This window comes from Mytilinidion resinicola (genome assembly GCF_010093595.1).
Source record: "Mytilinidion resinicola strain CBS 304.34 unplaced genomic scaffold BDZ99scaffold_21, whole genome shotgun sequence".
Taxonomy (NCBI): Eukaryota; Fungi; Ascomycota; class Dothideomycetes; order Mytilinidiales; family Mytilinidiaceae; genus Mytilinidion; species Mytilinidion resinicola.
The window spans coordinates 196246-219109 of NW_022985457.1; the positions used below are offsets into that span (position 1 = coordinate 196246).

At 46.8% G+C, this 22864-nt stretch overlaps 3 protein-coding genes across 3 annotated transcripts; 2 read left to right on the top strand and 1 right to left on the bottom strand.

Annotated features, from left to right (window-relative positions):
- The first annotated feature begins 335 nt into the window (after window positions 1–335).
- On the top strand, window positions 336–3516 carry BDZ99DRAFT_425306 (glutathione degradosome). Its single transcript, XM_033717083.1, has 6 exons — window positions 336–541; window positions 587–712; window positions 761–892; window positions 944–1510; window positions 1559–1748; window positions 1806–3516. The coding sequence occupies exons 1-6, from the start codon at window positions 461–463 to the stop codon at window positions 3335–3337; spliced, it is 2628 nt and encodes an 875-aa protein (XP_033571511.1). The 5' UTR covers window positions 336–460; the 3' UTR covers window positions 3338–3516.
- Window positions 3517–4640: 1124 nt separating this feature from the next.
- BDZ99DRAFT_425309 (uncharacterized protein) lies at window positions 4641–7102 on the bottom strand (the record flags this gene model as incomplete). Its single annotated transcript, XM_033717084.1, has 3 exons — window positions 4641–4887; window positions 5155–6609; window positions 6863–7102. The coding sequence occupies 3 exons, from the start codon at window positions 7097–7099 to the stop codon at window positions 4735–4737; spliced, it is 1845 nt and encodes a 614-aa protein (XP_033571512.1). The 3' UTR covers window positions 4641–4734.
- A 6023-nt stretch (window positions 7103–13125) lies between these two features.
- On the top strand, window positions 13126–14459 carry BDZ99DRAFT_147503 (uncharacterized protein). Its single transcript, XM_033712750.1, has 3 exons — window positions 13126–13846; window positions 13905–13925; window positions 13979–14459. The coding sequence occupies exons 1-3, from the start codon at window positions 13249–13251 to the stop codon at window positions 14371–14373; spliced, it is 1014 nt and encodes a 337-aa protein (XP_033571513.1). The 5' UTR covers window positions 13126–13248; the 3' UTR covers window positions 14374–14459.
- Window positions 14460–22864: the final 8405 nt, after the last annotated feature.

Here is a 22864-nt window from a genome sequence, read left to right on the forward strand (position 1 = left end):
CGAGAGGGGAGTCGTCGGAGGAGTCGTGGGAAGTGCCAGGTGAGAGTCTTTTAGATCAATGAGTGGAGGTCGATGTCCCGTGGGTGCAAGACTTGCAATCTAGGCTTGGTACAGCATGGCGGTCCACCCAAGTCCAGCAAGCCCAATTGGAGGACGGGTGACGCCTCAATTGCGATGAAGAAGCTGGGCGAACAAAGGTGGTGATGATATCCACTTCGAGCGCCAGGTCGGGCCGAGCCGACTCGTTCGGCAAGTCGGCCGGGATTACTGCCAGCAACCCACTCCGACGACCCTTGATGCCACCCCGATGTCGACCGAGCGCAGTCCTCGACGTGTATTGACTGACGATTTGCGCGTAGACGTCTCCACGGATCACGATGAGGCGGTTGCAGATGTCGAGGTCAACGGCCAGCGGGCTCTGCTATCGAGACCAGCCAAAAACCCCACCATCTTCCACCGAATGAGACATGACAAGTCCATCCTAGCCGTCGTAGTATCAACTTCACACATCTTCGCTGGAACACAAGGGGGAGAGATACTTGTGAGTTGATCTGAGCTCCTGACGGCCTCATCTGATTCTGGAAAGGTGTACAGTCTAGATACGTATGGGTGCGTCAAAGTCATTGAAGGCCACAGAGGGAGCGTGCTGGGCCTCTGCCTGTCGCAAGATCAGGATCTTCTATTTTCTAGTGCAGGAGACAGGATCGTGAACGTAAGGCATACATCACTGCGCTCAACGCATCTGCTAACCTATCCTCAGGTCTGGAGCACCAAGAACTTCCTCCGCGTCTACACCATATACTCCCTCTACGATGTCGGCGACATTTTCTGCGTATCATACTCCTCCTCCCTTAAAACAGTATACTTGGGATGTCAGAACACGAGCATTCAGGTAACCTACGACAACTCCATTACGCTACACGTGGTGCTGACACGCCGATAGTGGTACGATCTAAGGGAAAAGGACATTCGCCCTCCACCAGACCCTAAAGCACACCCCGCCGAACGTACAAGCCGCTTCTTTGACTCGTCCGGTCCTGGTGGTGTCCAAACCCCTCGACCGCGGTCTACAGATGATGGTCCTCGGAATGCGGTAGGTGGCCAGTCGCTGGAGATTCATAATCAATACATTCGCCAATTCGCACATTTCGGCTATGTATACTGTATGCTCATAGCTCGGGGAATAACATCGGACGATCCAAACGAGGAAATACTCATATCTGGAGGCGGAGACGGAGTGATTCATCTATGGGGTCTAAATGGGGACAAAGGGGGTGCCATATATGAAGTCCAAGCTCTCGGGGACGACCAAGAGGGGGAAGCATCAGTCCTGTCTCTTGCATTGGATGGAAAGTTCCTCTATAGCGGACGTCTGGATGGAGAGATCAACGTCTGGGACTTGGAAACGTACCAGCTTGTGAGGAGCCTCAAAACAGTCACTGGCGACATACTATCACTGAGTGTCGGCGGTGGATTCCTGTTTAGCACTGGAGTGAATGGTTTGGTTCAGGTAAGCCGAATGTACAAGCGGGTTTAGTACGTTCTAACATTCGCACAGAAATTCAATCGTCAATACGAGACCGTAGCGACATTTCAAGCTCACAGAGAACGTGTCTTAGCATCCACTTTTGCATACAACAGCAAATGCAAGCCTATATTCGTCACGGGTGGCAACGATAGCACGGTCGCGATCTGGGATGTGCAGGATTGCATTTCCGCCCCAGCCAACAATAAGCGGACAAGCAACGGTAACTGCTCCAAAATTCTTTTCACATTTTGTATATTGCAGACACTAATTTAGTCAGAGCATCTCTTCGAATTCCTCAAAGAGTTTGTTTCGTACCGTACGGTATCTTCTGATGCACGATATAAAGGTGACTGCCGAAGAGGTGCTTCCTACCTTCGATCCGTCTTCAAAAACTTTGGCGCTGCCACCGAAATGCTCAACACTAAGGATTCTTACAATCCTATCATTCTTGCCACTTTCCGCGGTAATCGTCTGAAGCAACCGGCGCGCAAACGCATCCTTTTCTATGGCCACTACGATGTCATCCCAGCCGAGAACGAGCAAGGGAAATGGATCTCAGACCCTTTTTCGCTTCAGGGAATCGATGGGTATCTCTATGGACGTGGAGCGTCTGACAACAAAGGCCCTATCATGGCCGCTATTTTTGCCGTGGCAGATCTTATAGCAGAGCAAGCCTTGGACTCTGACGTCGTTTTCTTGATCGAAGGCGAGGAAGAGTGTGGTTCGCGAGGCTTCGTAAACGCTATCCAAGCCAACAAAGAGCTCATTGGCGACATTGACTGGATCCTTCTAGCCAACAGCTACTGGCTCGACGACCAAAACCCGTGTCTCACTTACGGCCTGCGCGGTGTGATTCATGCGACCGTACAAGTCGAATCCCCACATCCCGACCTTCATAGCGGTGTCGACGGCAGCGCCAACCTTGACGAGTCGCTCAAGGATCTCATCATGACACTCGCTCAACTCACCGGCAAACACGGCAAAGTGCGAATTCCAGGCTTCTACGACCCCATCTTACCCCTATCCCAGGACGAGAAGAAGCTCTACAAAGACATTACTCAGACCCTCGTCCGTGGGAACCCAGACCTCGGCGACCCAGATGAGCTCGCAACCTCTCTCATGCGACGATGGCGCGAGGCCTCCCTCACTATCCACCGCTTCCAAACCTCCGGCCCGGAAAACTCCACCATTATCCCTCGCCTTGCTCGCGCCTCGCTCTCTCTTCGCTTAGTCCCCAACCAAGAGTCCACTGTCATCGCTCAATTGCTCACAGACTTTCTCCATCAAGTCTTCGATAGCCTGGACACCGAGAACAGCCTCACCGTCACCATCGATCACGTCGCCGAACCCTGGCTCGGCGACTTCAACAACCAAATTTTCCAGACTCTCGAGCGCGCTATCATCGACGTCTGGGGCCCGACGCCCGCACCCAGCCCGAGCGTCGCGCACCGGCGCAAATCGTCCGCTGGACACGCCGCCCGTGCGTTCGCTCAGCGCAATTCGATCACCTCAACTACGCTGGCCGCTGGGTCGGGCGACAAGGACGCGGAAGAACCCGCTTCCGCGATCGCGAACGGGAAGCCGGAGCAAGGCATGTTCGTCACCAAGCCGCTGTATATCCGCGAGGGCGGCAGCATCCCGTCGATCCGATTCTTGGAGAAGGAGTTTGGAGCGCCCGCGGCGCATTTGCCGTGTGGGCAGGCGAGCGATTCGGCGCATTTGGATAATGAGAGGCTGAGGCTTGTTAATCTGTATAATAGTCGGCGGGTTTTTAAGAGGGTGTTTAGGGAATTGCCGAAGAAAGAATAGAAAGGGGGAGATGTATAATATGTTCAGGGGTTCTGGTATTGGCGTTGGGGTGGGTGTTTAGGGTAAGATGGGACGCAAGTGGCTGGGTTTGTGTACTTGAATAGAGGCACCTGAAAAGAATGGGGAAGCAGATTAAATGATGGTAGCTCCAAGTTAATTAGAATTTTTCGTTGAAGACGACTCCCTCTACGCCCTCGACTGCGTATCATCACCTCCCTCTGACCCTCCGATCAAAGCAATTACGCGATCATTCTGGACTTAGTGCTTCAAACGTCAATTTGACGCTGTAAGCACATTGGAAACCGCCCATACCCATTCAAGGCCGTTACCCCTCCCTCGAGATGAGGAGAGCGCATAAGCCTTCTCATTTGACGAAGAACGCGCCAACTCCAGGAAAAGTTTGCTTTGCCTCGGAAGTATTGAGATGCAACGAACGCAGCACAGCGGACAGTCTAGATAGCCGCCGTCAAGATTCAGGCGCCCCACTACATAGCCAACACGAAGTTCTGAACAGAAGTAACCAAGATAGGCCCGTTCGAAGCCTAGGCCGAGGGGGTGGAACGATCGAAGCCGTGAATCGATTGAAGCCGTAAAACCAAGAGGGCCGAGGGGTAGTTAGGGGCCCCTTTGAACTTGGTTCGAGGGGGCCCCAAAGTCGTCGTCGTCGTCGTCGTGAAAGTTGTCCTGGGGTTCAGCAGCTCCGCTCATTGCAGCTACACGATGCAAAAACCATTGGCATCTCTAATAGGGCGATGCCAGGCAGCGGCCGTAGGACTGGGTTGTCAGTTGTGAGAGATATCTCGGACCCGGAGGAGATTAGCTGGTTGGTCTGGTTGGTCGAAAAGTGTTGCCAAGTTCGGTGCCTTGATCCAAGGCTGCTAATGAAGGGACTGGTTTGAACCTTGTACGCCTGGACCGTGGGCGTTTCGTGATAGCCAGAACAGCTGTACTTCTAAGTGCTTTTTGTCCTCTGATATTCGGATTGGCTTCAGGGCGAAATATGCCCGCTCCCAATACGCATGGGCATGTGTGGCAAAGGCAGACCAGGTTCTGGCAAACCTCTGTGCCACGTGGGAAAATTGCAGAGTACCACGCATCGACTTGTTCATTCGACCAAAATACTCCCAAAGCCTGCCAAAAGGAGGGGACAGATTGTTCGACGCTGTTGTCTTCATACCGCATCGAGAATGGACAAATATGTGCCACCTCAATAGGCTCGCCCGACTTTGTAAGGATACATGTCTTCTGGTCTCTCTGATAGCACTAGAGATTATTAGATAAATTAAGATAAAACTTAGGATAGACTATATATATAACTATGCTATGTGTGAGGGCTTAGTAAGCCGTTCCGCTGGCTGTAGTTAGGCCGAATCACCAAGCGGCGATGCTCAATCGCCTCACCCATTGCCCGCCCACTGTGTCCAAGCTTCCTCTTCGACTGCATCTGGAATTGTCGTTCCGCGAAATAGGCTATCAAAGAGGGCCACGTCGACGCCCTGCAAGTCCCAGTCGTCATCTTCGACACCTGCAACCCCTGCCCCGACGGGAAACTGGGACTCGTGAATGTTGCCACTGCTGAAGCTGGAGCCGCTATTGCCTGCGGAGGGAGGCTGTTGCGGCGACGCTAGCTGGCTAAATTGCAACTGCCCGGTCTGCGCATTCTGATGATCCAACTGGCTGCCGATCTGATATACCGGCGGACTGTCAGACTCAGAAGACGGTTGTTGGCTGTGTTGGCCCAGCTGATCGGGGAGCAACATGTCTCCGCTCAATGTGATCGGGAGGCCTTGCTCACCCACTGTTGGTGCGATTGAGACAGACTTTGAGATAGCGCCGCGCTCGAAATTGATGGTACCAAAGTAGGGGATGTGGACGTGCAGACCTTTACCCCCGTTCGACAACTTACCGTGATACTCAAGCTCTTCCTCGTCACCTGTGGAAGAGTTGATACTGTAGCTAGTGCCGCTGACGGCGTTAGCCTCGATGGCAAGCAGAGGGCGGAGGATGCGGGCGATTTTGGAGGCGATGGCATCGGTACCAGCGCGGGCCATGGATTCGATGATCTCAAGAGTGCGCTCCATTATGCCGCGATCGCTGGGGCGGCTGTGAGCGAGGAAGCTGAAGACGGCGCCGGGGTTCGAGTTTAGGGCAAGACCCTGACGCCGGCCGCGGGATTCAAGATGGGCGAGGCACAAGACCGTGGTAGAAATGAAGGCGAGAAAGTCGGTGCCACGGCAGTAGAAGTGGGCAGGGTTTGAGGTGCGGAAGGCTACAAAGCGGGCCAGAGTCTCGCGGCTGACGTTGACGGCAGTGATCTTGCTATGATCGTACCTATGGTCGGGAGAGGAGCGCAGCATGTAGGGTAAATGCAGCCGTATTAGCAGGTGATAGTGGCTGAACTGGTCCATGAGGCGAATTGTCTCGTGGAGGACCTCTGTGCCGCCCATATTGCTAGCTGAGAGATCGGGGATCAGCCACCACTGGGGCGGCATCTCGGCGGCAGCCTTCTGCAATAGCGTGTCGATATCATGGGTTTCGGATAGGTTATTTTCGTTGCGCTGCAGGATGCGGTCAGCCATAGTGCAGTGGATGCGCTGCATGCGATCAATGGGCTGGCACCCTTTCAATGACTCTGATGATGCGAAGCGTGCTTCGAGCGAAGTGCACGGCAGGCCCAGCATGAGCGAAAGATAGCGGTCCATTTCGACCAGGCGAAAACAGATTTGGTCCGGGTTGAAGATTGCTCGCATTTCCTGTGTGAGAATCTTCAGCGACGGCGAATTGAGACCGCGGTGAAGCGCCATCATCTGCGCAACGGTGGTCGCTCGGCGCATTGCCATCCACGCCCTGTGGAGGTTGCCGGCATAGTTCTGGTACTCAGCCTCGATCATGATGCACTCGAGGCCCTCGACGGAGCGGATAAGATCTTCGTTAGTGGTTACAAGTCTGATGGCCGATTCGACGACGTGAGACATGACATCGTGGTAGGAGGAGCCCAGGTCTGTCAATTCCTGGATAGCAGAAGGGAGAACACCTTGAAGAAACGTGCCGAGCACTAGAAGCTTGCGCGCAATTAGCACCGGATGGGAACCAGGTGGGGGCAGTTTCAGCATCTCCCGAGGCGAGGGCGGGTCCCAGCGCATGGAGCTAGAATAGGGTGTGCATATTCCGCCATGAAGATGCGCTGAAAGGCCAACGGGGAGTGTGCAGATGATGTCAATGTCGCGCTGGCTAGGCCATGCTGCGGTGAGAGCGCGGGACAGTTCCTCATACTTAGCTGCGGCGCGCCTGCTATGGATTGGAGAAGCCGTTGTGGCATGCGAGGGCCGATCCAAAGGGGGCCTTGAGAGGGCGAATTGGCCTGTATTCAGAACGTGCTTTCGAGGTATGAGAATAGAGTCTGGTGAGGGCTTGAAGGCTGGCAACACGCACCCCTATTCTGCTACCACTACAACCGACGGAAGCACCAGCCTCAACTTCGGATGGGACCGGTGTTGGAATGCCTGCATAACGGTTCGAGTCAACCAGGCGCTCGACGAGTTGCTCGACCCGGCCGAGCCTCGTCTCTACTGGAATGCTACCAGCAGAGGGCATCGGCTCGTCGGGGTACTCCTGGCTGAGGCATGCCGTCCCTCGTCGCCTGCAGTTCTCGCAGACGGCCTCGGTGGCCGCGAAGATGCAACGGACCTTGCGCCGCCTGCACTCCCAGCAGTTTTGGGTGCCCTTGCGGACCTTTCTTCGCTTGGGCTCCGATCCGTCCATCTGGGGGCTTCCTCCGGTCATTGCCCACTGCAATACTGCGCAAGAGGTATGTTTTTCTTAGTGAGTTCGGCGTGCTCGGGTTGAGAAAAGGTGTTGATGCACCGAGGTGATGAGATTCGGTCGAAATATATCTCTAGTACCAATGCCAATGCCACCAAGCTTATCTAAGACGTTTTAGTGGGTGTTTCAGCCGAGCTCGGTGGACGAACAGCCACAGCGTCCAGGCCATCATTTCATCTGTAAAGTGGTTTACGGGGACACCCCCTCAGGTTTAGGCGGTCCTTCTCTTCCGGCTTAGCGTGTTTTTCTGCCCTTATGTAATCAGTCTTCGAACCTCCTCTAACTAACTATAAAAACACATACCCTGCTTCTCACTCCACTTTCTCGTCTTATGCATTACCACCAGATCCCTCCCCTTTTGAATTCCCGCTTGACGAAGGCTTGCATTCGGCTGCATGCCATAGTATAGACGATAGACAATTACGGGAAATGTAGGATTTGTTCTAACAAAAGTCTACTATTATAAAAATGGAGGAGCTCGTTTGCGGCTACCTTACTTAGCTAACCAGCCCTGGAAGTCGGCCTGAATACCACATGACTTAGCTAGAGGCTTTTGCGATGACACAACCTCGACACCTTCCGGCAAGGGGCCACTGTTTATAGAAGTGATCGAGGAGGCGACGAAGGAATCGCAGAAGGCGATGGAGGGGTGAATCAAATTTGCTTAGGTCAGCAGGTAAGGCGTGGTAGGGTGCGGAGGAACGATATTGGAGGTTTTTGGCTTGCAATGAAGACAAAATGAGTAATGAGAAGTGAACGCGTTTGACGCGTTTGGAACGACGCATCGTGATGCTTGGCATGGTGCTGAAGTTGCGAATGATGCATGTAGAATATTGGCCTTCAACAACACCACGTCTGCAAAGCGCGTCAGACGAGAATCCGTGTGATGTTCTGTAGACGTGATAAAAGCCGGAAATAAGAGGCCACGACCCGTCTATGGTGCTGACGCCAAGGCTTTTGGGCGTCCGTCCCCGACGCCGCACTCTTCATTCCCCTCTCCATACACACTCTAGTGGAGCAACTTTTACTCTCGAGCCACTGACCAGCGCTAGCATGCTGATACGCTGCAGGACATTGGACTCTCCCGTGACGAACACGCCGTATGTCAAGAATGCCTTACAGACAGATTTGCGGCGCGTCACCGCAGAGGACGCACTTTGCCTCAGCCGACGTCTCGCGATGTGCGCAGATGCCGCCTGCGCCACGAATGATATACGCCTCAGTAGAATGTATTCCAGATCCTGGTGCCTTCCGGAAGCCAATGTCGCCCAATCACGTTCGCGGCACAGTCATGAGTGGCAAATCCAGCTTTCAAACATTGATGGAGCAAAGAGTGCTCCTCTTGTTGATTGCCAGCCATTCACTGATTTCTCATTGCTTTCTCAGGTGTTCGCTTCCAGCCACCTGTATAAAAGCTTTCACCACACAGATAGTTCCACACAACAATATACATTTTTCCCTCCTTGCACCATCAAACATACCACCATAGCCACGCGAAAGCTTGATATGTGCCGCAATCTATCCGCAGCTTGTTTCAAAGCGATCGACTTGACGAATCGAACGCCTGTTTATCTCCGAACCTAGTATTGCACACATCTAAATCGTGACTGCTTAGCGCTACGCGCCGGCATCTTCATCGCCATGTTGCCAGAAACCCTCTGACGATGCGTCTACTAGAAGCCTCAACACTGGCAGTGCACACCCAACTTTAGCTCCTCCTTGATTCAGAGATGGCCCCCGATCCCGTGCCGCACCGCGAACTTCACCTACGACGTCGTACCTGGCTCCTCTTGCACTCCATCGCCGCAAATGTGTCCAAAAGAAATCGAATTTAGATCACAAGGAGCCATGTGTCCTTTTTCAAAGGACACGGTCAGGCAACCCGGGGGAATGTATATAAGTCTCTCGTCTAACTTCCCCATCTTTCCCATTATCTTCTCGCTTGTTCCAGCGTTTCATTTTTACGTCCTTTATCTCTATGATATACATATCACTGTAGGAGAATCTACTACCCTTTCTCTTTGGCTTCAGAGAAGGTATTTGATCTATTTTTGGGGGTATTAAGGTCATAGGATCAATCACCACTTCAGCCAGTATGCCAGGCCATCCGCGATGGTCCTGGACGGTTAGATTCCTAGTAAGTGTGCGACCACCTCGATATGCAGATTCTAAATGTCGCAGATTTCAGCGCTCTTGATTGCTTTCCATCAGCTTGTCTTCCGTAATGAGACTTGGGTAGACCTCGGATACTTTAACAACCTTCCAAAACCCTTGGACCTCTTCCGCCATCCACAATCGAAAACCCAACGTTATCCTACACTCTTGCTATCCATACCACAAGAAGGCGTTGTTTGGAAGCGAAGCCAAGCGACTGGCTTAGATAGTCCCTTTGGTGGTACTTTTGGTGCTTCCCACTCTGCTTCTGGTGCTTTTCACTCTGCTTCTGGTGTCTTCGGTCCCACTGGACCCATGTCACCACCTGGGAGTACTAGCACCTTTCAGTCGTATGGAACTTCGGTATCGAGCATATTCACATCAGAAAGTTCATCGGGAGGTTCAGACAAAACAGCCGCTCTGTCTTCAACTACGACCTCCGCTGCTTCTAGTTCAAGTTCCTTCGCTTCAGTGTCATCAGCCAATCAGAATTCAGGCGGCTCCGCTAGCTCCAGCGCTAACATCCCACCTTCTACTGTCCAGGTCACAGCGACCGTCACTTCCATCCAAACCTCGACCGTCCAAATTACACCGGTGGCCCAAGGACCCGAGATTGTTATCGGTTCGAACACTTATCCGTTCGAAACGAAGACCAGAACTATTACCCAAGCAAGTGGTGGTAACATCGTAATCGGGCCAACGCAGGTGGTGTGCGGCACAGTCACTATCCCCCTCGGCGTTACCGGCACAGCACCCCAACTACTATCCTGCCTAGGAGAAACCATGGCGGCTAATCCGGCTCCGACATATAGAAACTTCTCCGATCTCGCGAAAGAATTGGATGTTGTCGTAGATAATCAAGAATTTGTGATTCTCCCATTCCCGTTCGCAATTCCACGCATACTCCCGTCCGCCACCAAGGTCGACAAGATTGAAATGTCTCCTTCCGGCGTCATTCTTGGAGGAGCCAACATGCCTATACCATCTGGGCTCACTAAAGAGACTAACCTTGGCAATGGTGTTAAAGCTAAGCTGGGAGGGAAAGAAAAAAAGAAGAAATCCAACTGTGGGGGCCTATTCGCCGCCATTAAATGCTTGGGTGATACTGCGGGGAAGGCAACAGAAGGAATTGCAGGAATTGTGAAAGACACGGGACCCTTCGTGCAGGGCACTGTTGATTCCATTGAAGAGGGCGCAATCACTAGTAAATTCAACTTGGTAGACAGCTGTAAGTATCCTAATTATCTATCAATGCTGGCTACCCACCATACACATTGCTAACTAGCCCTAGTCGCACAAGACTTCGCGCATACAGTCAACGGCCTCATTGATGATTTCTCTTCTGAATTCTCTAACGACCTTAAGTCTATAGACGGAAAATTCAAGAGTCCAATACCAGGAGCCGGACCACCAGAAATAGGCCCCCTTCTTAAAAACGCTTGGCTGGAAGCAAAACACATGTCTAATGTCGTTAACGGCGCCAAGAACCTGATAGATGCTCTCAAGAAAGGAGGCCCTCCTGATCTCATCGACGACGTGAAAAAGCAGCTAAAAGATCTCTTGAATACAAACGTGCCAAAGCCAAAGGGTGGGCTCGGCCTTGAGATCCCAAGCCTGGAAGCCCTCAAGGACCTGGTGCCAGAAGATGACCTGCCAACTGAAAGCGTTCCCACAACGGCAACCGATCCTACATCGTCGGATCCACAGTCATTAATTTCTTTTCCAACTCTGTCTTTACACACGCTTTCGCATCCTTCTGCTACATCCGATACATCCTTCGATCAGCAGTCGACAGTTTCTTTTCCAACTCTCTCCTTACCCACGCACTCGCTCCCTTCTGCTACACCAGATATATCGGAGACCTCCACGTCGGGAACATCTTCTTTGGCAACGCCGACAAGTGCTCCATTTACAACTCTACCTACTTCAGGGAGAAGCACGTCACTTCAGGCGTCCACCGCGCTACAGTCAACTCTTTCGACTTCCTTAGGAAGTACCCAGCAGTCTACGGCGGCATCTACGACTACTAGCTCATCAACTTCCTCTTCGTCGTCCTCTCACACGCCGACTGCCGCAACCCAAGATTACTTAATCATGACCAAGTTCGGCACAGATTACGATACTTTCTCGAACTTTGTGAAAGACTTAGACAACAATTCCGGCGACCTTTCGGATCGTAGCAAATTCCCAGGGGTGGAATGGCCATTCTATTGTACTCAGATGAACGAGACGAAAGCTAAAGAATTGACGGATAGTGATAAGTACCCCTTCATCACAGGGGTTTTCGTTAACTCCCCTGGAGAAGATGGAGAGAGACAGCTGACTGCTGCCATTCCTATCGAAGATAAAAAAGAACATCTGCATGTGGCACGGGCTCCCCCAGTTCAAGAAGGTGGGTATCCGCCCAACCCGAACCTTGCCCAGAGAAGATGGGGTTCTCAATCAGTCAACCCCCTTAATCACCTCAATATGATCTCACAGGCGCTCCCTGGAAAGGTTCCTGACGCGTATATCTTTGATCCGTCTCTTGGTAAGGGCAGTACCATCTACATCATGGATACTGGCTTTTCGCAAACCACAGTGAGTGAGGTAAGAAACGTATCGTCTTATTTCTCTTTTTCACTTAGTAACATTAGTTCCAGGAATTCGAGATGAATCGTATTAGATCCCACGTAGTGCCGAATAGGTTCACACTAAGGGGAATCTCGGACACCACTAGGCACGCCCCGGAAGATATGACGGATATATCTGGGTTCAGAGGAGGTCAATATCTTGGGCATGGAACCAGAATGGGCAGTATCGCTGCTGGTCGCTCCGCTGGTGTAGCTTCAAACGCAGATCTTGTCTTTGTTAAGGTCATGAATGCCGTTAGACCTCCAGGCTATCAACCACCCGATCAGAATAATCCGCCCGAACAGTCTGGGAAAGAGTTCGCACTGGTAAACCTCCAAGCTGGGGCGTTAATGGAGGGCTTCGGAGTTATATTTAACGATGTCTACGAACGAAACCTCAAAGGCCAAGCGGTCATCAATCTCAGTCTCAGTAAGAACTCCATGGTATTGATAGGCTACAATCCTAATGATGCTGCTAGATTCGGTAGAAGACGATCCAAACTTCGATGCCGTTAGCGATGTCATGAAAGCCGCTATTCAAGCATGCGACGATCTTGGAATCGCAATTGTGGCCAGCGCCGGTAATTTCGGAAATCCGAAACTGGATGAAGGGCAAAAACTATACCCTCTACATAAGAATGCCATAACAATGCATGGTACTGACAATAATGCGGTAAGTTCTTTAGATTTAAACATGCCACGAACAGGATATCGATGCACTAACTCATGCCGTCCAGTTGATCACCGTTGGCGGAATTGGTCGAGACGGCACCCTTTCGATTGATACGTCACCGCATACGCCCGGTGAAGCCGGTTCAATGACTCTATACGCCGCATTCGATGCGGTATGCGCAACTGCTGTAGATTCACCGGCTTTTGCGTCAATGCACGGCACTAGCGCTTCCGCAGCTCTAGTTGTAAGTCGACCTCCTTTTCTAAGCCTCAGAGAAAGGTCTGTATCAGGTCATTACTAATTTGATGCAGTCCGGGCTCGCAGCATACTTCATGTCACTCGTAGCATTTATTTCGCAAGACTCAGGTTCCCGATTCAAACCCAGGGATCTCAAGCGATATCTCGTACATTATTCGCGGGAATTACATGAGCGAGGGCAAGCTGTAAGACAACATAATTTAAACAATCTGCAATATGATTATCCGCCAACCTCTTGCAACGCTGTCTACAATAGGGCACCAGAAGGGTATGTCCTCTTTGACCTCTTTTCTACCAACAAGGGTGTTGACTTCAATCCCAGAATTTGTGTGAGCAACCCCTTGAAGAGAAGGCGCGATTTTCCCGCACATCTGAGAAGGGAAAATGCGCCCATGTCATCCCAAACAGATAGCCCTACCGCAATTCCCTCTGGGTTCCCATCTCTCAACGCTACGGAAGTTCTGATCATGTCAAGTGGGACTTTGATAGGGACTGCCTTCGACATACGAGAATTTGGCCTCGCGTGCACCTCAACTTCTGCAATACCGTCTTTCACCGCGTCGGTATCGTCCGTTTCAACTACCGTATCTTCGTCAGCGTCAACCAAATCACCAGCTTCATCGGCCTCTCAAGTATCATCGACCACGGCAACTCCGATCACATCTTCTACATCGTTGAGCATACCTCCCACACCGACGTATAAACCTGTAGAAGGCCCCCTATCATGCAATAAGGACAAGATGAGCACGTGCCAACAGGGATCTGTCAAACCAAACCATGTCGACGAAGCCGCCAAGGACACATGTACACAACTGCAAAACATCGACTTCTATCCTAATAATACACGAATCAACGGTTACAGGGCATATGAAGGAGTGAGCTATAACTTCTTCGTTGAGTGGGACATGGGATGTATGAATGAGCCTAGACACCACTTCGATGATAATCTTGCAGTCTGTAAGGACATGTTCAAAGCCATGGTGTTCAACTGTAAGTCTATATGCCTGTTGTGTAACCATTCGAATGGAGATGCTGACATATCTATCAGGCCCAACTAATCACGGCAGCGGTAAGAAAACATGTCTGATATCGCCGCATCTGACGTTGACTAACTCTGAGTAGGTGGAAACCACACGGAAGGGTGTGTACGACTTGGATTTGAGCCCACGTGTACGGACTCCCCGCCACCGAAGATTACCGAAGGCCCACTGGTGTGTAACGAGAAGAGAACTTGCCCCACCGATGCCCAAAGCGAGTCTGTAGACTACGTCGCACGGTCATTGTGCGACTCGAACTACAAGAATAATGAGCTGTTCACACCCAAGGATGGACGATGGGAGGGCAAGACAACCAGAACTACTGCATGGGGTGCTCCGACCCTATATAACGCTTACATGGAGTGGGACACAAGCTGTACCGCTGAAACAGAGCATAAACTTGACGGGGATCCCGAGCACTGCATGGAGATGCTGACGGCGCCTTATCATAACTGCCCAAACGGGGGATTTGGTGAATGACTACTTCCTTCCCCTTCAGCGGCTTAATCTTATCTAATCATGTATTATTGTAGGTGGCTACCACTTAGAAGGCTGTGTTAAATTCGGCATCGACGTCACATGCGACATGAAATTAGGCGAAGGTCCTCTCCAGTGCAACCCGACCTGGAACTGCGACGACGAGATTCAAGAATCATTGGTCGAAAAAGCGCTGACAGATTATGAATCTGCTGTAAACATTGTACGGACACTGTACGCAGACCCCCACAATGATCAGCTGAGCTGGGGTAAAGAGACCCACGGTTCCGCCGTGTACCAGTTTAGTGCTAGGTGGATAAAGGGATGTACAGCCGAAAATAGCCACGAGGTCTTTGGAGGAGATTGGCATAGTGTTTTTATGAGTACGTGGAAGGATTGTATGGATAGGGATAACAATGGAGGGGCCGGTGGCTGGCATCAAGAGGGCTGCGTCGCGTACGGATTCTTCCCGTGGTGCACGTAGCGAGCGGGTTTGGATGCTTTGGCGCAGTTGAGAGTATTAGAGATTTTCGCTTTTGCGTTTAATAAGAAGTATGTTCTACTTTCATCTTCTTACGTCGGATTCTGCCCCTCGCCGGCCACCTCCATGCATCTTCAGCATACTCCGCTGATCACGTGACTCTAGCAATTTCTCAGGCCTTGACACCATAGGTCACAGCGTACCTTAGTAAGGACACTAAATTTCTAAGAAACCGTATCGTACTTCTTAGGCAATGGGACGATGCGCTGGTCGCAAACCAACAATGCCAGAATACAGGACAGGTTTGCGGCGGGGTTTGAGGCGCAGCGTCCTAGAGAACACACTTCGCCTCAACCAACATTCCGCAAGGTGCCTCCATATTGGCAATTTAAATCCTTATTTAGAGCATGGTTGCTTTAGAATATTCTCCTGGCCTCCTACTACGCTGCAGACTTTGCCTTAGGAGGTTTTATCAGCTCCCATTGAATCCGTCCCCGAGGAGCCATATATCCGTTTTTAAAGGGCACAGATTCCAATATTTCATTTTATATATGAGTAGTCTTATCGAAGTTTCCATCTTTCTAAGCAATTTTTTTAAAAGATCATTCCATTTTTTATCTCGCTTCCTATTGGGTTCATCGTAAGCCTAAAGATTACTGCTCGAAACCTTGCTATATTTCTTTACATCTTCTACGACGCCAACCCTAACTACGGCCACAACCACGGCCACAACCCACAAGCCAGTTGAAGGACAGCTATTATGCAACGCTGATAGAAATAGGAACTTGTAAGGGAGGACCCGTCCAGCCAAACCAGGATAATGAAGCCGCCGCTAGTATCTGCCAAAAACTTCAAAACCTGGATTATACCCCTAACAAGGCAAAGATCGAAGGCTACCTGGGGTCGGGAGGAATTTATTACCGATCATTCATTAATTAGGACTCGGGATGTGCGGACGAAAGTGTACATCATTTTGGTAACGACCTTGCCCATTTTAAGGACATATTTAAAGCCACTGTATTCAACTATAGGCTGGCCTGTAGTTCCTATGATCTGATACGGGGTGACAATCCCCTAGGCCCAGGCAATAATGGCAGTGGTAGGGCATTCCTATCATACTTTATAGTATCTTACTAACTCCGAGCAGGTAGAAACCATATCAAAGGCTATGTTAGACTTGGTATTAAGAGTACCTGCTTAGATCCTGACCGAAGCTTACAGGTCTGTAACCGTGGACAATCATATCCCAAGGATGGCCAGGCGGAGATGATTCATTATGCGGCTAATTCCTTATGCTCAAACTACAAGAACATATCACCACTCACACCAAACAGCCAGAAGTGATTTGCGGATTCCCCGAGAAATACACCCCCTACCACATACTCTGCATATATAGAGTGGGACACAACCTATACAACTGAAAAGGAATACACACTCAATAGTTATGAGGATTGCATGCAGAAGTTAACCGCACCTTATCACAACTATATAAATAACCAAGGGATTAGAGGCCACCGCTTGGAAGGCTGCGTAAAACTCGGCATCGACGTCACCTGCCCCCTCATTTGCAATCCCACGCCGTGGAACTGTGACGGAGGAGACATTGACGAAAAGCACATCGAAGAATACATTGAAGAATTCCAGGGTCATCAGAAGAAAAATTCAGACCACTATATATTATCTTCGGCTGATGGTCAAATTCACAGACACGAGATCGATGACGATCATAATCACACTGTAGTGTACGTTTTCAGCGCCAACTGGACGACAGGTTGCACAGCCGAGACTAGCCATAATATCTTTAGAGGAGATTGCCATGAGCTTTCCAAAAGCACTTGGAGGGAGTGCAAATACCAAAATAGCGGATCTGGTGGTCCGCATATGGACGATTGCGCCTCGTTCAGTTTTAAGCCGTGGTGTGATATGAATGGTTGAGAGACTTTAAACGATACTCAATAGCTAGACTGCACAGATCTAGCAGTTTGTATTTCTTGCTGTCAAGATTCATGCTGGCTTTTAAGTCTGTCCCACCAGCCTTCCATCAGACCAAGCCATCCAAGTTGGGTTTCCAGATGCAGAGGAGCAATTTATCTCCGCAACATAACGCTGTTGCTGCTAGGCATCATAATTGTCATTCTTGTATGCGTCTTAACCTCAGCATTGTTCTTTTATATATTTCCATTTTACTGGTCGTCTCGTCGGTCCCCTGATGTTGCATATGTAAAATTCGATTTCAGAACACCATCCCGGCCTGGACCCTCACCACCAAAGATCAGAGTACGACATACAAGATGCCGTACCATTCCAAAGCTAGCGCCATAGGGATTGGTACGAAGTCGACAGAATTAGGGCTAGTACGAGATGCGTACCATTCCAAAGCTGGCGTTATGGGATTGGTACGACTCGCATACTAGTACAAATTCGGCAGAATCGGGGCTAGTACGAGAGGCGTATTATTACAAAGTTGCGGCATGGGGATTGTTGAATGTCACGGTTAATGGTGGCTGAAACGATGTGACAAGGGGTGAGAATGGATACATATATGAGGCACCCCGCCCATCCATAGCCAGACAATGAAAAAAACAGACACAATCACTTGCTCAACAGGTTATGAGCCCGGCTCGCACGATTCAGGTTTTGAGAGATATATACCTACAGCTAAGCTTCCGCAGCAAGTGATGATCTTATGAGCGATGAAGTTAATATCTGCGAAACAGTCCAATAAGAACTCGGAACAAGACGGATCACCCTCCATCCGACGAAATCACAAACACCATAAATGTGATAGGGGTAGATATCACAGTGATAACCCCTGTGATAGGCGAATTGAAACCATGCCGAAACGGAAGGGGCAGAATCGACCCCACAACATGCGCTCTACGTCGTGCATATGAAATGACACCGAGAATACAAGAAGAGGTCGGGAAAGATGTCAACTCCAACGACAAGATCGCGAATTGACCTCCTCAAACCGCAACCACTACGAAAGAAACAGCGAAACAAAACCCACCGCTGGACAAGAGAGGAAGTAAATGACATCTCTTATCTTCGGCTAGACCGTAAGTGGACTTGGGGTCAGATTCAAAGCACGCTTTTCCCGTCAACATCGGTTGGCGCAGTCAAGATCGCATTCTTTCGCCTACCTCTTAAGGAGCGTATACGCCGCGCGTTAATTGTGTCCTCCCGCACCGGGGCTATTAAGCACTCCCGGTTTAAACAAGAACCAGACGCCCTATTTTCTAAGGCTAGGAAGAAATATATTACTAATAACAACAATATCACGCGTTATAACCTCCGACCGAATAGACCTATAAGTTTCCAGGGAATTAGGTCGCAATACCCGGTTAACCGCCGATAATTTCCCTACTTCTCCAGGGCGTGCAAAAAATACTCTAAGCTACGCAAGGCACTAGACGGAGACTACGAGCCCCCTTCCTATTTGCCTACGCCAGGCTTGTCTAATTGCAGCCCTTTTATTATCTTAAGCAAACTAAGTAAAGCTTTAAGCCTTAAGCTTTTTGGCCTAGAGGCACGCTCCGCCACCGCATCTAACTACGCCACCTCTGTTGCCCCAAGCCCGCTTAGCAATAAATTAGAGTTTTTTAGCGCAGAGGAGCACCTAATTTCACTATAACTAATATTATAAAGTTTAAGCAATTTAGCCTAAATATATTCTATAATACTATTCTAATATTAAATAACGCTAGTAACTAGTTTAGGTGGAACCAGAAGGTTAATAAATTTATCCGAATATCTGCTATTGCTAAAAACGGAGCAACTCCACCTATAGAAAAAGAGAATATATAATAATAGCAGCACTGCTATAAGTTCTATACGGCAATAATTGCAGCAAAGCTAATATATAATACCGCGTAACGGATTAATACTTTTAAAATCTATTAAGTTTAATTTCTTTTATAGGCAGTTAAGAAAAACTTTAAACCAGAAGGTTTAGGAATATATATTAACCTATAGCAGCAGTATATATCCCTTATATAAGAAAAATATAGGAGCACTTAGGCCCTAGAAGCTAAGATTAGAAGGATTTATACTAAGAAACTTCTCCTTAACCCTAATTATATTACTTTAGAAATTAAGCGCATATTCTTCTTTATACACGCGCTGGGCGCTAAATATAAAGGCTTCTATAATTATATCTTTAGGCAGATAGACCTTATTAATAATAAAAACGCAAACGGGCATATTATTAAGGCTGCACCTATATTTAACTATATTAAAGGTAAGGCAATTAAGGAAGAATATAGGAAGGGGCAGCTGGGAAAATAATTAAGTAATATACAGGCGCTCCCTACTTTTACTCTAATTTAGGGGCCTGGCTAAAAGAACTTTATTCTATTATCCGATAGAACTATATACTAAGTTAAGATTAATAATATTTCCTACTACTTTTTCTGCCAAAAGCTCTACTATATTAAAACTAAATGCTTTAAAAAAAATCCGAGGCTAAAGAGCTAAGGGAAAGATAAAAAGGGATATAAGGCAAGGGTATAGGGCTTATAAGCTAACGGTTGCAAACTGTTAAAGAAATAGCACTCTACTAATAATAAGGATAATAATATAGGTGGCCCGAAAAACCTAAAGAAGCCCACCTTTATAGTAATAAAGGCTATAGGAGAAGATGTTAATATAGTATTTAGGAAGGGCGTTAGAAGCAATTGCGCTATACTTATCTATACCCTCGCAATAATAACTATAAAAACGCTTCTAATCCGCGACGCCTAGATTATTAATAGTGGCTGTGCCTAGTATATATATAATAATACCTTAAAGTTTATTTAGATAGGTATATACTATAGGCCTGCACTTCGGAGCGTTAATATATCTACATCTTTTTTAGAAGTAGGCATAATAAATATACTATGCAATATATAGGGTAGAAAGAGATAGCTTATTTTTAATAATATCCTCTTTATCCTATCCGCGCACGTAAGCCTTATATCTATGCTTTAGTTACTTAAACGCGGGGCTAAAGTTAAGTTTTTAAGTAAGGGCGTAAGTATCTGCAATAAGTTAAGTAAGAAGAGCTTATATACCGCAAGTAAATACTACAGTATTTACGCACTTAACCTATAGATAAACCTTTTCTTTCTAGCCTACTATATTAGCCTACAGTTAACCCTTTAGTATAACTAACTAGCTTACCTAAGTAATACAAACTTATAATAGCTTAAAAAGCAAGCTTATAGTATTTAAAATATAGAGCTGCAAAAACTATATAATCCGTGCCTTTAGGGGCGAATAACCGAAAAGCTATATAACTGCTTAGGTTATAAAAGAGAATATCTAATAGAACTCCTCTATATAGATATTACAGGACTATTTAATAAGGGTCTTAATAGCAGTTGCTACTGGCTAACTATTATTAATAACTTAACCGGCTAGATTAAAGTTACCCCTATACTATAATAACAGGGATTTGTTATTAAATTGCTACACTTCTTTCTTAACTATAATAAGCGCCCTAAATAAAAGTATAGATAAATATAGCTTAATTAGATTGCTAAGTAAGTAGGAGAAGAAATAAAGTTTATCCTCTTTTCTTAATTAATTTAAGCTAAGGTTACAGGTGTAGACTAGCACTAGTAGAATAGCGTGGCTGAAAGAGCCTATAAAATAATATATAATCGAGTTGGACCTATACTAGTATATATAAAGCTGCTATTAAAGTTCTGGCCAGAGATAGCTTAAACAGCAGTATACCTTTCTAACTAATCGCCCTTATTAAAGCTTTAGATAACACTGTATTAGGTATAGTATAGTAAGAAGCCTAATTTATTATAACTAAAAGTAATTAGGTTAAAAGGGGAATACCTAATCCTACTAAAGTAAAGGAAAAAGCTAACTAAACTGTAAATAAGGCTATATATTTTACTAGGCTATAAGGGAAACACTAACTACCGCATTTTACTAGAAAATAGAAGGATTATTAGAACTCTAAATACTAAATTCTAAAAAGCCCTTATAACTCCCTCTATATAGATTATATAAAATATAAAAGCTAAATAATATAGCTTACCTAAGGTAATAGCTGCTACTATAGAGGGGAGTAAAATAGTAGGGCTACTAAACCAACCGTTAGTAAGTATATAGCAAGTATCTGTGCCAGCCTTTAGATATTATATATCCGCAGCAGCACTAGAGCAAGCCTTTTCTAAAATAAGTAATAAGGACTTGCAAATATTACCTTATACGGGCACTAAAAACTTGTAAATACTACCTTAGGCGGGCACTAAGAACCCGTAAATATTACCTTAGATAAGTAATAAAAACTTGCAAACGCTATCTTAACTAAGTAATAATAACTTAGAAAAGGGAGCGCCGTTCTAATTAAGTAATAATAACTTGCAGTTAGTTACTAAGCAGGGAGACAGGACCTTGTCGCCTTTTAGGAGTAATAATACTTTCGGGTTATTTTTAGATACTCTAGAAAAAGATAATCTACTGCCTAATAGCGGCTAGTAATAGAATAACGCTCTATATAACTAAGCCTTAGGAGAATAGCAATAATATCTAAAACTCTAGCTTAATCGCCCAGTTTATAGAGTAAGGTAAAAAGCCTTAGAATATTACCCTAAACTTAGAATCTGTATCCCGCAGGCCGTATTAGATATATCTAATAATAGCGCAGAAGAACTTATACTAATAAATATACCTAAAGGCAATATACTCCTAATATTTTTAATAGTAGCTGCGGAAAAAACAGAACCCTTTAAACTAAAAACTGTTTACTAAGTAAAGAATAATATAAGCTAGCCTAAATAGAAGAGGGCAATACTTAAAAAAGCTAACTTGCTTAAACAGAATAAAATATAGGAGCTTATTAACCCTTCTAGAAATTAACGGGTTTTTAGCGGTAAATAGGTTTTTAAGCTTAAGCAAGGACTATATAGAGAAGTTATCTACTATAAAAGTAGATAGATAGTTAAGGGCTTTACTTAAGAAGAGGGCGTTAACTATAATAAAATATTTACCTCTATTATTAAGCTAATAAGCTATAAGGCTCTATTTATAATCGCGGCCGCTCTAGGCCTTAAAATCAAATAAATAGACGTTAAGACAGCCTTTCTATATAGTAATATAGACTATAAAATCTATATTAAATAGCTACACTATATAGCGGATAGTATACTAAAGGTCTGCAAACTCCGGAAAGCACTCTACAGCCTAAAGCAAGCTCCTTATATTTAGTATTAAACCCTTATAAACTTTTTATATAGTCTTAGCTTTAAACTAATTAACGCTAACCTTAGAATCTTTATATAAAGCAATATATATATTATAGTATATATTAATAACCTTCTAATTATTAGACTAAGTATTGCAGAAATTAAAAGGATTAAAAGAGGCCTAAGAAACTATTTCTAAATAACGGACCTTAGACTGTATAGCTACTACCTCGGGATATTTATCTAGTAAAACTATTAGAACAGGATACTATACCTAAGTTAAGAAGCTTATATTAATAAGGTTATTTATTAGTTTAGAATTAACAACTGCGCTCCTATTAGCACGCTAATAGAAACCTTACTACTATTAGAGAATATCCTAGAATATAACTGCCCTTTAAATTAAAAAGCGGAATACTAATATATTATAGGATCTCTAATATATATTATGCTTGGAACTAGAGGAGATATTATATATACAGTTTCTATAGTAAGCCGGTATCTAGCAAATCCTAGGCTATAATATATAAAGCTTGCTTAACGCATCCTGCAGTACCTTAAAGGTATAAGGGATCTTAAACTTATATATAAAGGTTACCTCTAGATATTAAAGGGTTTTATAGATGCAGACTAGGCTGGATGTCGCAATATAAGATAATTAACAGCTGGATACCTGTTTAATATTGGGAGCGGAGCAATTAGCTAGCAGTTTAAGCGCTAGAGCGTTGTCGCTCTATTAACCTATAAAGCAGAATTTATAGGATAGATATAAGCAACTAAAGAGGCGATTTAGTTAAGAAGACTCCTTAATAAGCTAAATATAGGC